The 13,868-nt window shown below is 40.3% G+C and overlaps 2 protein-coding genes across 3 annotated transcripts in view; one reads left to right on the forward strand and one right to left on the reverse strand.

Annotated features, from left to right (window-relative positions):
- The window catches only part of LOC144062691 (uncharacterized), a 161,971-nt gene that overhangs the window by 110,179 nt on the left and 37,924 nt on the right, over positions 1-13,868 (forward strand). The window lies entirely within an intron of this gene.
- trabd2b (TraB domain containing 2B) overlaps positions 1-13,868 on the reverse strand; it is a 56,920-nt gene that overhangs the window by 13,645 nt on the left and 29,407 nt on the right. The window contains exon 3 of the mRNA XM_077584321.1: positions 4,248-4,394. Coding sequence (XP_077440447.1) covers positions 4,248-4,394 — 147 coding nt within the window. The remainder of the gene's footprint in view (positions 1-4,247; positions 4,395-13,868) is intronic.

Consider the following 13,868-nt stretch of genomic DNA (forward strand, 5'->3'; position numbering starts at 1 on the left):
ATTAAAATCCAAATGAATGCCGCCAAGAACGTTTATTGATGTTTACTACGTTTTTTTTCTCTCAATGGGCAGTGGAATTTGTTGCACAGCGCTCTTTTTGTGAAGGGGTGTAAAAAATCACAAAACAGCCACTAACTATGGCCAGCAGATGGCAGCATTCTATCTCTTTTCAATGGGCTGCTGGTAGTATGGAATTACACTGAAACATGACGAATCTGATGAAATAGAACGTTTTCAAGAATGAACATACCTTTTTCTCTAATGAAAGAATAGAACGCGATTTTTCACGTGGTACGCGCCATGTTTGTGTAGTCAAAGCACACAATATTCTGTTTGCCTTGAAAGATGAGTTAAAATGCTCGAAATTGGCTGGCACTGTCGGAGTTGTTTTTTGGATAACGTGTTGGCAGTAATAGAGTTAAGTTGGTGTTATTTCAAAAACACTAATTTTAAATTAAAACAACACATAAGATTCACTTACGTACAACACTTGGTCTATCTATCTATCTATCGCTAGCTAGATTGCTATATAGCTACCTAGCTAGATTGCTATATACAGTAGCTACCTAGCTAGATTGCTATATAGCTACCTAGCTGGTTAGCTAGCAAGATTGCGATCTATCGATCTATCGATCTATCTAATAATAATAATAATAATATCGGTATTGGCCCATTCGAATTTGCCGCCCCTATAAAGGTTTAATTTAGAGGCTGTACTATCTGATGAAAATGAGCCACTGCTCAGTAATTCTCAGGTGTTAAATTTGGTCTCGAACCAGTAACGACATGACGTTTTATGATGTTATTTAAGAGCAGTGAATCACTGAGGCGTGCGCAGTGTAGAGTTCCCACAATGCCTCAGGAAGACAAATGAAATGCTATCGAGTTTTCTGGTGAGAGACAGACAACGTTTGGTGCATGTGCAGATGCGTTTCATGCGTTTGAGTTTGACACTGACGCGATTTATTGAAGCGCGTGTGAGCAAGCGGTGCTCGCTCGCATCCGTCTTTTAGCTGACATCTTCCTGACTTGACGCCTACAGTATATTTCCCCCGTCCGAACAGATGAGTCTCACACCTTTGTCGACACAAATATCCGTTGCTTTGCGATGTACTGTACATTAAACAGTAAGTTTAAACTGTAGGATTTAGAAAAGCAAAAAATACGGTCACTATCATTTTCTCTAGGGGTGTCAAAATTAGTGTGTTAATTTTTTTTTAACCCTTACTTGGAAAGTCTGTACTGGGGGAATTCCAGTCGCAACGCAGCGGACACGTCCACGTCAAAATTTATCAGTAACAAATTGAATAATAATGCATGCATTTGTGGAGTTTGGGTTGAAGTTGTATTTTACCATTTTAAAAATGTGCAGAATTTCACAAAGATGACTGTGGATTGCTCTTAATATGAAAAGAAAAATGCACTGAGCTGTCACCGTCTTACAAATGCAATTATGCCATCTAGTGGCAGAAAATTGACGTCAACACAAATCAATATCACACGTTTTTACTGTACGGTACATCTTTTCAACTGAATTTTATGAATTATAATGAAATGATGGTATCGATGACTAAAAAAATGCAGCCATATTTCTATTAGTTTAACATTTTTTCCCCACTTTTGAGTATGAAAACTTACAATTTATTGTACATTTAGAACAGATATAAAATTTGCAATTAATCGTGAGTTAACAATTGAAGTCATGCGATTAATTACGAAAATTTCACTTTTTTTTTTTTAGATACTATAGGTCTGTCCTGCGTTTTCCATTGTTTTGACACATTTTTAAAAAAATGGCTCGAAAACAAATCTTTTTATTAATTCTGTCCAGTTGCAACTTCCGCATTTCGGCGTGTGTTGTTACATGAGTTTGTGCAGGCAATGTGTTGAAACGATTGCGTCGAATACAACTTGACAATTCACCGCTGACCTGCTTTTGACACGAGCGGCTATGTTGGAGGTCTCCAATTTGGATCCAATCACTTGCACTCACTTGCAGTCCTTTGTGTTAACTCGCGCCTTTTCTCACACACACACACACACACATGTACATAAACACACATGTTTAGAGCTCCGGGCGTCTGATGGTTCTAGCATGTGCTGCAAAACTCCACTACATGTCATTTCATTCTGGCCCAATTGCTCTGATTTAAAGGGCAGGAGGCCACCGGTGGGCCGCTCAAGCGAAAAGGAGCGCTGGAATAAGCTCCTGGGGGCCGACTGCGTTAGAAAGACGAATGGATACGGACCACAAAAGTGACACGAGGGGGGCCAGAGAGAGAAAAGATATTTTTTTTCTACAACTTTCACACTTTCCGGCAGGTCTCTGGTGTGACTATTGTCGAAAGCTAAAGTTACATTAAGTGCTATAGTGAGTTTTTGAGTGTGTTGAGATCCGTTGACATTTTGTGTGTGTTTCACATTTTAGAAGCTGTAAGTGACTATGTTGCGTCTTGAAAAATGCTGTAAGCTATTTTGATCATCGTCAAAAAGACACTGTTTCTTGGCAAAGGGCTTCCTGATTCATGTCCCTTGAGTTCTTTATTATTAGTTTATATGTCAGCGTTACGGCCATACAAGTTGAGAAACCCCCCCCCCCGCTAAAGACCGCAACGTTTATTTTGACGTAAAGATGCTTCACAGATGGAGTGGAATCTCATGACATTTGCATTTATTTAGAATTAGAGATGGTGATGCGCGGTGAGCATAGACAGCCTGTTTGCCATGTAGGGAAGAAAATGCTCATGTTGTTTTTGTGTGTGGTTAGCTTCTTTTTGCGGTTTAAGTAAGCAACAACAAAAAAAAAGTGATATTTTTGCAAGACTTTGTGTGTGTGGGTGGCCAGGGACTAGCGAAGCCATTATTTTTGCATTGTTAGCAATTGTTGCGTAGCGGTCTACATGATGTTTTGTTTTTGTATTGAGGAAAACTGAGGGCGTGATGATTGACACAATTTACATCAGTAATAGAATAGCTAACTAGTCCCACAAGCTAACACACCATTGCCAATTGCTTTAGCTCCAACTAAATTAAATTAAATGCTAACGATCTGATAGCCGTTAGCAAAAACATTATCATGCTTTTAACCTTCGTCTTGTGTTAACTTTCTGATACCATCTCTTATGTTAACGGGTCGGTTTCGACCCGTGTCTTAAATCAGCTGTAAAATACACTAAAAACAAGTAGCTATCATCCAATTTATTTCTCATCTTTTGTTTGGCTTGTTAGGCTTCCTTATCCATGAAAATATTAGTTTTAATGTTTTTGGTGTGGGCTTCTGGGCCTTTTTTGTCAGTATACCCCTCGATTTCAATAAAAAAAAAAAAGGTAAAATAAACACCAAGAGAATCACATAAATAAATAAAAGGTTGTTGTGTTACCTGACTATTACTGGGGGCTATTAGAACACATCTCTTGAATTAATTTGTTTTATTTATTTATTAATTTAAATATTATTGACTATAGTAACATCTATGGTGTTACGGGTCGATTTCGACCCATATATATTTACTTCAAGAAAAATGCAAAAAAGTATTTTTTCAGCAGTAGAACTTTAAGTGGGACCCATTAAAACATGTTGTTTTTTAAAATTTTCATTTATGAACATGCTTATATACGTGCTTTTATGTATGTTTTTTTGGGGGGGGGGGTAAATTAGCAACACTTTAAATGGTGGCAGATGTGTGCTGATTCTCATTTAACATAAGTTTGATTAATTTGATTGCTTACTTTATTTTTTTATTTTTTATTTCTAAATGCAGCCATATCCAAACTTACTAGAGGGTGTGCACACTTATTAGTTTTGTTTTTTTAATCTTCCTGATTTCTATTATTTTTATAGAGTGGTAAAGGTTATACTTCACATTAAAAGTGGAAAAACGTTTTTTGAAACAACTTATCCTTAGTCTCAATTTTAACATTACAAAAACCTTGCATTTGAACCCGGGGTGTGTAGACTTTTTGCTTTACATCCCCTGCACATGTAAAGCAACACGATCCGCATGGCGACCAACTGCTTTTGGCCACCCAGGTCTTATCAAAAAGCATCTTCTAAACACTCTTTGAAGACCATTTTCAGTGTTTAGACAGCGCTGTATAAAATGTCGTTTGGAAATGTTTAGATTTTCTAAGTCAACACGCTGCTGTCATGTAAAAAAAAAAAAAAAAAACTACAACAACCGTAGCGACATTCTTTATCCATTGTCAGATATAGAATTCGATAATACGACTTAGTGGAGTATGCGGACCTGCGAGTTGTCATGGTTGAAGATGATGGAGCTCAGGTCCCCACAGTTGTAATGCGTGATGAGGTCCTCGGTGGTGTAGGAGCCCTGCAGACTGCCTGCTCGGACCCCCTCGTGCTGGAGCAGAGTTTGGTTCAAGGCGAAGAGCACCTGCACACAGAAAGATGAGGTCGTTTATGTATTTAGGGGGGGGGAAGAGAGTCAAAAACATAATAAATCGATAATAGGAAAGTAGTAATTTGGTTTTTAATTAAATCAAATAAAAAACAAATATCAAAATTTATAGAAACATGGTCTACGTATATAGAATTTTTTAACCTAATTCTGGTTACTTAATTCTGTCTGTTAGTGAGAGCCACCACATCGTGATAACTTACATTGATGTTTCTGCATTTGGCAATTTATTATTATATTATATTATTAGTATGGGATTTTTTTTAATAGGCTTTAGGTGAACTGATGAATACACACACGCTCGCACGCACGCACACACACACGCACATACACATACTCACCCACATACAAAAAAAAAAATATATATATATATATATATATATGTGTATATGTATATATATGTATATATATTTAAAAAAAAACATTTATTATTTTTTTTTAATTTATTTGTTTTTTTAAAAAAAAAGGAGAGCAATGATGATGTCAAATCGAATGAACAATACTGAGCTCTCCTGAAAAAAAAGAAAGAAAAAAAAGAAGGAAAGTAGTAATTGTTTTTGGTTTGGTTTGTCCTTTACAGTTTGGTGACGTAAGTTATGGTGTATTTATCCAAAATCACTTTTCCGCCTTGGCTTGTGTGTCACAGATAAAGGTGAATATATTGCAGATTGCAAAAAAAAAAGCTAATGTCGTTAGCAATTTGTAAGGTACTTTCTTTTGAGGTCAACTGCAGGTAAAACCCCACCACAAATACACACCGCTGCGTTTCTGGTGACGGGTGGAGAAAGTTTGGCGAGAGTTCTTTGAAACCTTTCTCCCTGTCACCGGGGCGCCGTAAATCTGCAACGACCATTAACGGCAAAAGAAAACCCTCTTTAAAGAGAATTTACTGCATGCAGCCGGCGTTCAGCCCAGCGACTCCGCTGGATGGGTCAAATCGAAGCCCCCCCGTCCCCGCCTCCCACCGACCCCTGCAGCGCCGTGCCACATGCGATCGGTCCGACATGTGGGCCGGGGCGGTTGATGGCCGCCGAGCCCTCTCCTCCAGGAACCCGAGGCCCACGTGAAGCCCTTTCACACACTTCTACGTTGCACCTAAAGTGACGTGATTACGCCAAATGACTCATCTCGTCATAACTTCAAATCTCAGTTGGCTTCGGAGGCCAAGAGCCGTCCAAGAAAGTCAACTTTGGGGATGTCGATGATTCGCATAGCAGCTTACAGTCTGATACAGCTGCTCAAATGATTTAGCCTCCAGCCGGCATGTACACAATTACATGTTGCTTTCACAACCGTGCTGAATACCCACCGGACACGTCATTAGGTACAGCTGCGCTATGAAATGAGAGACAGGACAAAAACATGATCAAATATTGTGCCCTCGGAAACAGATACATTAAATCTTCAGTCCTGACCGCAAATATCAATATCAATATGGCGCCCACCCGAAATGTTACTTAATTTGTTTGGCTTTTTTTATATATATTTTTTTTACTTAATTTCTATTTGTTTTGTTTTTATTAGATGTATTCTTAGTTGTTTTTGCTTTAATGTATATCTAGAGTATTAGTGAAGTGCAACGTTTAAAAAAAAAAAAAGTCCTTTCTTTTCTTTGGTCCTTCCTCGGGTCTCCTGGCGGCCTCACGACTCTGGCTCGAAGTGTTTGGTTTAGGTGAACGGTATGGGATTTTTTTTAATAGGTTTTAGGTGAACTAATGAATACACGCACGCACATACACACCCACATACAAAATAAAAAATAAAATTAAAAAGAGAGAGCAATGATGATGACATGTCAAATCAGTCAAATTACCGAATGAACAAATACTGAGCTCTAAGAAAAATTAAAAAAAATAAATAAATAAATAAAAAATAAAAAAATCACCCAATTATTTTGTAAAAAAGTACTGTTTGACCTTCTTTCTTCTGTACGGCCGAACATACTATCAAAAATAAATACATTTGAAAGAAAAGGATTTTTTTATATATATATAATTACAGTTCAAATGTAGCACTCGTTTTTATTTCATTAACAAAAATGTTTTTCATTTTACTGTATTTCGTTAGTTTTTCATTAACTTTAGGAAGAAATACGATTAATTCACACAAGTGCAACTCTCGCCATTCATAATAACCGTCGTTTTGCACATTCCATATAGTAAAACAAAAACAAAAAAAGCCAAGACACACTTAGCTATAAAGAGGCACATGCGTGCATACAATGTATGTGGCATGACTAATGTGATCGCTCTTCTCACTAGTTATTAATAATATAATCAAAAAAGAGAGAGCAATGATGATGACGTGTCAAATCGGTAAAATTACCGAATGAACAATACTGAGCTCTCCAGAAAAAAAAAAGAAATAGAAATAAAAAATAATATAATCAACATACCACAAAGTGCAACAAAAACTATAACCTCTTTGGCAGAGGTAAGTATCTTGTGTTTTTTTTTTCTTCAAATCTTTCCCTGCCCTCGTTCTTTTGGCTCAGCATCATACTTAAGTTTACATTCCTATCGCACATAAAACTACATTTTTTGCGATCTGCGTCCAGAGAGGCCAATTCCAACAAAATGTATCGAGAAGCTCGATTTACAGGTCACGATGAGCCTCCACTCTCCCAAATCCACAAACTTTTTTTCCCAACAAAAGCCCCTGACATGAAAGTGTCTGAACACCTGTTCAATGCTTTCGAACCCTTCTCTTGACAGAGCCGACGGTGTCAAACATTAGAAGAAAGACAGGACGATGTCAACGCTGTACAAAATCAATATTGTCTTTCTCCGGGCCACGGAATGTAATTGCAGCTGAAACCGTGGCAACGGAGTTTATACAGAAGGAACTTTACAGCCTTAAATATTAGAGCTTTAACAAATTCAGACGTTCAAACTTTTAAAAGATATTTAACCAATTCACGTACAATCTGTTACAGCGAAGGCCGTAACAGTTTGATAAAGATTGTAGAAGTTTTTCATCCAGATTCTTAACTAGCTTTGCTCATACGAGAAAAGAAACTTTAGCGCTGATGTCCATCCATTTTGGAAAAGTTCATCAAATCAATGACTTTTTAGCCAATTGTAATATTTGTTATAAGTATTAGTGTAGTTTTAGGATAAACCACAGCACAGAGGTTGCACTTGTTAAGACCGGATCTGAACATCAGTGTTGCCTTTGATTCAGTAGACAACACCATTTATTTTTTTTTTTTAAATAGACTAACATATCTGGCTGGCCTCGCTGGTGCTGTACACAAATGTTTTTATTTTATTTTATTTTTTATCCTACCCTCACTAAGAGAAGCTTGAGATAAAAGGTTCGATGCATGCTCCTCGAAATTCTATGAAGTAACATGCGGGTGTGCCTCAAGGTTCAATTTAGGGTCCTTTATTGTTTCATTTATAAATGCTCTTTGTTGGCAGAGACATTTGCAAATGTGTGCTTTTTCTTTGGGGAAAAATCGGACCAAACCAGTAAGCGAATGTTAATTCATTTAGATTTGTGTATTTTATCCAGTGTCAATTTGAAATAATGTCCTGTTTTTGAATGAAGACATAAATTGAAATTAAAATCGAACTCACTGTAGATGTCAAATATTCATTTTAACTGGCCTGGTAGTGAATGAGTTAATTGACAAAATAATTCAGAGCTTAATCAATTATTAGAATATTCGTTAGTTGCAGCTCTATAAGAAAATAGAAACCAAAATGGTAGCCACAATATTAGATTTTTTTGGTGGTGTACTTAATATGGTGGCCAGTATATGTGCGTTAGTTACTCATGTTGTGAAATCCGTCGGACTCTATGACAGAGCATCTGTTTTTCCAGCCTGGGTTTTTTTTTTATCAAACCAGCTCCTTAATTCCAAAACGTTTTTGTTATCAAATAAAAGCTTTAAAGGAGACAGCAGAGTGCTCACTAATGATTTCAATAAATTATGATTTTATTTATTGATTGTTTTTACCAGTTTTACAACAAATTATGAGCGGCGCACAACAAATAGTCCAAAAATCATTCACGTTAAATAAAGTGTACGTGCATTGACGGCGATTGACCCTGAAGGCATTAAATATTTGGCGGCGGGCTCAGAATAACGTTAGCCAGCTTGTACAAGGACGTGGCAAACCATACGGGCCACAAATGAAGTCAAACAAGGAGGGGGGAAGAAAAAAAAGAAAAGAAATCCGCTTATTACTGCATTTACACGTACGCATAAGTCTGCTCCCCTTAATGCTTTCCTTGAATCCTGAAGAAAGGCCATTCAAAATGAGTGAGAGAGACAGTAAAATGTGACCGAATTGTACAATATGATGAAAGGCTTGTTTTTGAAGAGAGGGAGCATGTGCTGCGCAGATGGAAGTGATGATCTTGCAGGATTACCAAGTGGCGCAGATTTTTGGGGTTGGTGCTTTTTGCACGCATGCGGGCTATTATAAATCAGGTGCATGACAACAAACAAGCCTTCCACTTCATTATTTCTCTCTTGTTGCTTTTGTGTTGTTTGCATGCCCATTTGCTGTATATAGAAAATCCTCCCCATTCAGGAGACCGCGGATTGTGATTATTTACTCTATTCACACATTTGGACACGCCACATGTTCTTTTACTTATTGTTGATAATGTTCTTAAAAGCAAACAGAGCACATACAACTTTCCCTATTGTCTTTGTGACAATCAAATGTGGTCTTCGTTTCAAGCCAGAGCCCTCAAATCACATTGCCGCAGTCGGTTATCGTTATCATAATCACGGATATATTCAACGTCTTTATCTCGCCGTCATTTAATCGGGCGCCGATAAAGAAAAAAAAGGAGACGCGTTCCCCTCGGCCGCTCTCGCCTCCCCCAGAGAGCCGCTTGTGTTTCACGGCTTGAAAAGGCTTCGAACCGGACCCCTGACCCCCGAAGACGTGCACCGCTGCGTCCCACTGGGGGCGGAAGGCGAGGGGGGGGGGGGTGGGGGCATTGGGTTCGCTGCACCCTGCAGGGCCGGAGTTAGGTACGGAGTTGAAATAACATCCAGGGCAGCCCGAGAATAGGAGATATCAGCGCTGGGTTCCCAGCAGCTCCGGAACATCTTGCGTGGAAGTACATTCCCGTCGTGACCGCAGTAAGATTGGAGAAAAATAAATTAAACAAACCACTCAAGTCACACTCAGCCAGAGATTCCAACCACAGCGCGTGTAAGTGATTGTCAGTTATCCAATTTCACTTAATTAGTCTGAAAATTAAGAGGAGAGGTTGAGAGGAACCAGTTGAGGTGGCCCGGGCATCTGGTTCGGATGCCTCCTGGACGCCTCCCTGGGGAGGTGTTCCGGGCATGTCCTACCGGCGGGAGGCTCCGGGGACGACCCAGGACGCGCTGGAGAGACTACGTCTCTCGGCTGGCCTGGGGAACGCCTTGGGATCCCGTCGGAGGAGCTGGGTGAAGTGGCTGGGGAAGAGGGAAGTCTGTGCTTCCCCGCTAAAGCTGCTGCCCCCGCGACCCGACCGCGGATAAGCGGAATTGAAGACGGAACGGAAACGGAGCGGAAAGTCTGAAAATATTTTTTTACAACCAAAAAAAAAAAAGGATATAATCACGTCAAACGTGTACTAAGCAGCTGAGACCGTCTGTGTATGCACGTATATATTTTACTAACCCATGAAGACCGAATTGGGCACAACAAAATGGCAAAATACAGACTGGAGGGGTGGCAGTTGATGACATCATCACCACCACACAACACAAGCCCAGAGGTGGAAGGACTTCATATGTATACATCCAGTGAAAAACTTAAATTCGTATGTAACAAGTCCAAAGTCAAGCATTAGCCAAGGAAGTCCCAAGCCCCAAAATTTGCGAGGCAAATCTGACTCAAGTCACGTTACCAGAGTCCCACATTGCACCAAACCGAAGGCCGCTGTACCCAATACCATCAAACCTGTAGTATCTCACATGACTTGAGTAAGCATTTGGAATTGGCAAACGCCTGCTGTCGTCTGAAGCACCTTGAATACTTTAAGTAGAGGAAGCGACGGTGTCACCCAAGAGCCCATCAAAGTCATGTGGACAGTCGAGCATTTTATCAACAGCTCCTCGTGACGTTCTTGGCTTTCCGCTCTCCGGGGGATCCATATAAGTTGTCAGGGGCTTTTCGAGGCAACATTTAAAACGTCTCCCTTCGTCGGAACCTGACCAGAGGACTTTTTACAGCCTCTTGGCGCCTCGTAGCATGTGGACTCGACTGGCTCGTTTGAAGGTAAGCAGCACTTTCAACTCGTCCCATCTGGCGTCGGCCTCGCGTTGAGTCATCGGGCCCTTCCGCGTTCTTTATCCCGTTAATGCCAACGCCGTCGCGAGTTCTCCCTTTTGCGCCTTTCTTTTTTCTTTTCTTTTTTATGGAGAGCTCAGTATTGTTCATTCGGTAGTTTTACCGATTTGACATTTGTCATCATCATTGCTCTTTTTTTTTTTTGTGTATGTGGGTGAGTATGTGCGTGTGTGCGAGTGTGTGTGTGTACTCATTAGTTCACCTAAAACCTATTAACTTTGACTGCCAAAAACGTTAAATAACGTTTAGTAAAATCCTATGGAGGAGTGCCAAAGACGTTAAAAGACGTTTGTTTCAAAACAGAGGTGAAACTAACCATTTTCTATTGTTGATTACTCAAAAACGAAATAAGGTAGAAACAAACTTTTTTTTCTGATGAAAGGTGAGAGTCCAATCTTTCATTTGGTAGTATGTGTGTTTCCATAGTCCAAACACATAATTTTCTGTGGACCTTGAAAGATCAGTCAAAAGATCAGTCAAAATGCTTAAATCGCCTGGTACCCCCACGGCATCCCTTTTCTGAAAACGTCTGGCAGTCAAAGAGTTAAAAAAAATCCCATACCGTTCACCTAAACCGAACACTTCCAGCCAGAGTCGTGAGGCCGTCAGGAGACCCGAGGAAGGATCAAAGAAAAGAAAGGAAAGTGAAATCCAGCACCGACCTTTTTGCGCCTTTCTACCGCTGTGCCTACTCCACCTTCTGCCTTAGAGTCGGAAATCCAGGGATTACCGCGGGGACAATCCCAGTGGCGGAGGCCCGCCGCTGGCAGCCTCCACAGAAAAGCCTGCTTTTATTTCCCTTCCGTCTTCCTTCCACCCTTTCCTCGGCAGGGGGCGAGCGTCTAATGATGGCCGATATCCCCGTCTCAGCTTGTCTCTTGTCCTTCCTCTCTCACCACCTGCACCTTACAATTCGTTGCCCCCCCCCCCATTGGCACTCTTTGCCCCAGTGCTCCTAGGCCTCTTGTTTCTCCACTTAATAAGAGTGGGAGGGGGTGGGGGTGGGAGGGGTTGCCCTGGCTCTCTGTAAACTTGTCTACAAATAAACCCTGCTGTTTGACTTGGCAGGGCCGCCGCCGCTGCGCCAGTCATCCCAGCTTTCCTGCCCCCCCCAGAAAACACAGAACATAATAAAGTTTCACTTGATCCACACAAGAAACGGCTCACAGCTGCTCCCTCACATGGAAGTCCGGCGTCTGTGTGCGTTGGAGAAGAAGTGAAAATGACACGGGGAAATCTCGCTAATCTTTGTTTTCCTTCGATACCAAGTCCGACATCTGGTGCGGTGGCACACGCTTCACTTTTAATGGATCCATTTAAGCAGATGCACTTTATTGACGTGAACCGATGGAATTTGAGGCAGGTTGGGTGGCCCCGAGGAGTAAATCAAACGCACTTTCTCTGCCACGCCTTCATGCGATCCTGGATGGATCCTCTCGTCAATCGAACTTAACGTCATCCAAGTCTTCAAAATGGGTTCTCTTCAATCGATCTCGTTGTAGAGTTGATAGTTGATTGTCTAGTCCTGTGGCCAGAACTGGCAATGAACAATTTCAGCTTCACTTTGACTTTGGTCTACACAAGGTTTTGCTTTCTTCAAGTATGAAGACATTGGACTTTTCTACTGAAGTCGTTTGGTCTCTTTTCCACTAAGATTCACGACTGGCTGCCTAGGAAGTCCGCTTTCATTGATCTCATCTTCTCTCTGCTCGTTGTTTAATGATCAGACACAGAATCTTTGGGTGGAAACATCTCCAAAATCATCACTTTCCAGGAAACAAAAACAAAAAGTTTGTTGAGCCATTAACGTGACATTGTCAAATCATTTTCAACACTTTATAAAAAAAATAACCACGTGGGGACTAACCAATAGTCATGATTTGGGGTTACAAATATGATCTTTTTTCAAATTTGGAAATTTGAGGTTTCAGCCTGACACCAGCGATTTTGGTCACGATTTTTAACACTTATTACAGAATTCAATTGAAAAATTCAGCAGTCAGAAAATGTGCCCTCGGGTTTTAAAGGAGTCAGGTATTTGGTTTGGCTTCTTTGCAGGGTCACAATTTTTTAACAGTTATTACATTGAGTTGAAAAAATCTGCTGTCAGAATTTGTGCCCTCGAGTTTTAAAGGATTCAGGGTTTCAAAGTAGAATTCCGAAGGAGGGTTTGGCTTCCATGCAGGGTCACGATTTTTAACACACTAACAATGAAGGGGAAACTTATAGTTGGTAGTTTGGGTTTGAAATATAGCTTTTGTGACACCAGTCCTGGAAATTAAAAATGCTTTTCTTCCCCCATCAGGCTTCTCTTTTCACAAACGGCTAAGTGACATTTTTAACCAAGTGCAGTTATCAGAATTTTTTTCAAGCTGTATGTTGAGCCGGCAATATTTCACGAGGCTCCGAAGTTGCCAAAATGCAAGTTTTTAAATGACTTTTTGTCAACCCGAGCACTTTCACTGTCTTGGAAACACATTTGTTCTTGCTTTACTTACAAGTACATTCCAGAACAGCGGAAAGCCTCAAATATCTTTGGTCAAAAATAAAACTGACAGTAATTCTGTTTCCATGATTTATTATGGAATATATCATTTAATTAAATCATTAACCTTAGAGGGTTCCATCCATTCTCATTTACGTGAATTCAACCCTGTGAAGATATCTGTCAAAAACTCAGCCAAGTAGCAAATCACACTCTTGATGTCCTTATTATGGTGATATGTCCACGGCGTTTTTTTTTTCTTCTTTTTTACCATCTGTGTTTACAACTTGTTGCAGTGCCACAATTGGCCAAAAGAGCCGGCAAATGCGAAAGCTGCCGCAACTCACTGACATTTTTATAACGTGTCGAAAGTGAAGCCCACACTTTAGGCCGCTGGTGTATAAAATGATTTCTGTTAGACCTTTTCAGAATGGCTGCTGAGGGAATCAAACGTGTCTTGTGAGTGTTTATGAGGTGTTACAAGAGTAAAGTAGTGCCTGGTTACGGACTGCATTCAACTTGTTTTTTCAAGGCAGCACCGTATACAATTCATCGGAACACGATGCATCGTCTCCCGTTATGATAGATCATCAAATGGCTTCAGGCGGCATGGCGCACTAGTGGTGAGGACCTCTGCCTCGCAATTACTAAGTT

The sequence above is a fragment of the Vanacampus margaritifer genome, chromosome 13, assembly GCF_051991255.1.
Source record: "Vanacampus margaritifer isolate UIUO_Vmar chromosome 13, RoL_Vmar_1.0, whole genome shotgun sequence".
Lineage (NCBI taxonomy): Eukaryota > Metazoa > Chordata > Actinopteri > Syngnathiformes > Syngnathidae > Vanacampus > Vanacampus margaritifer.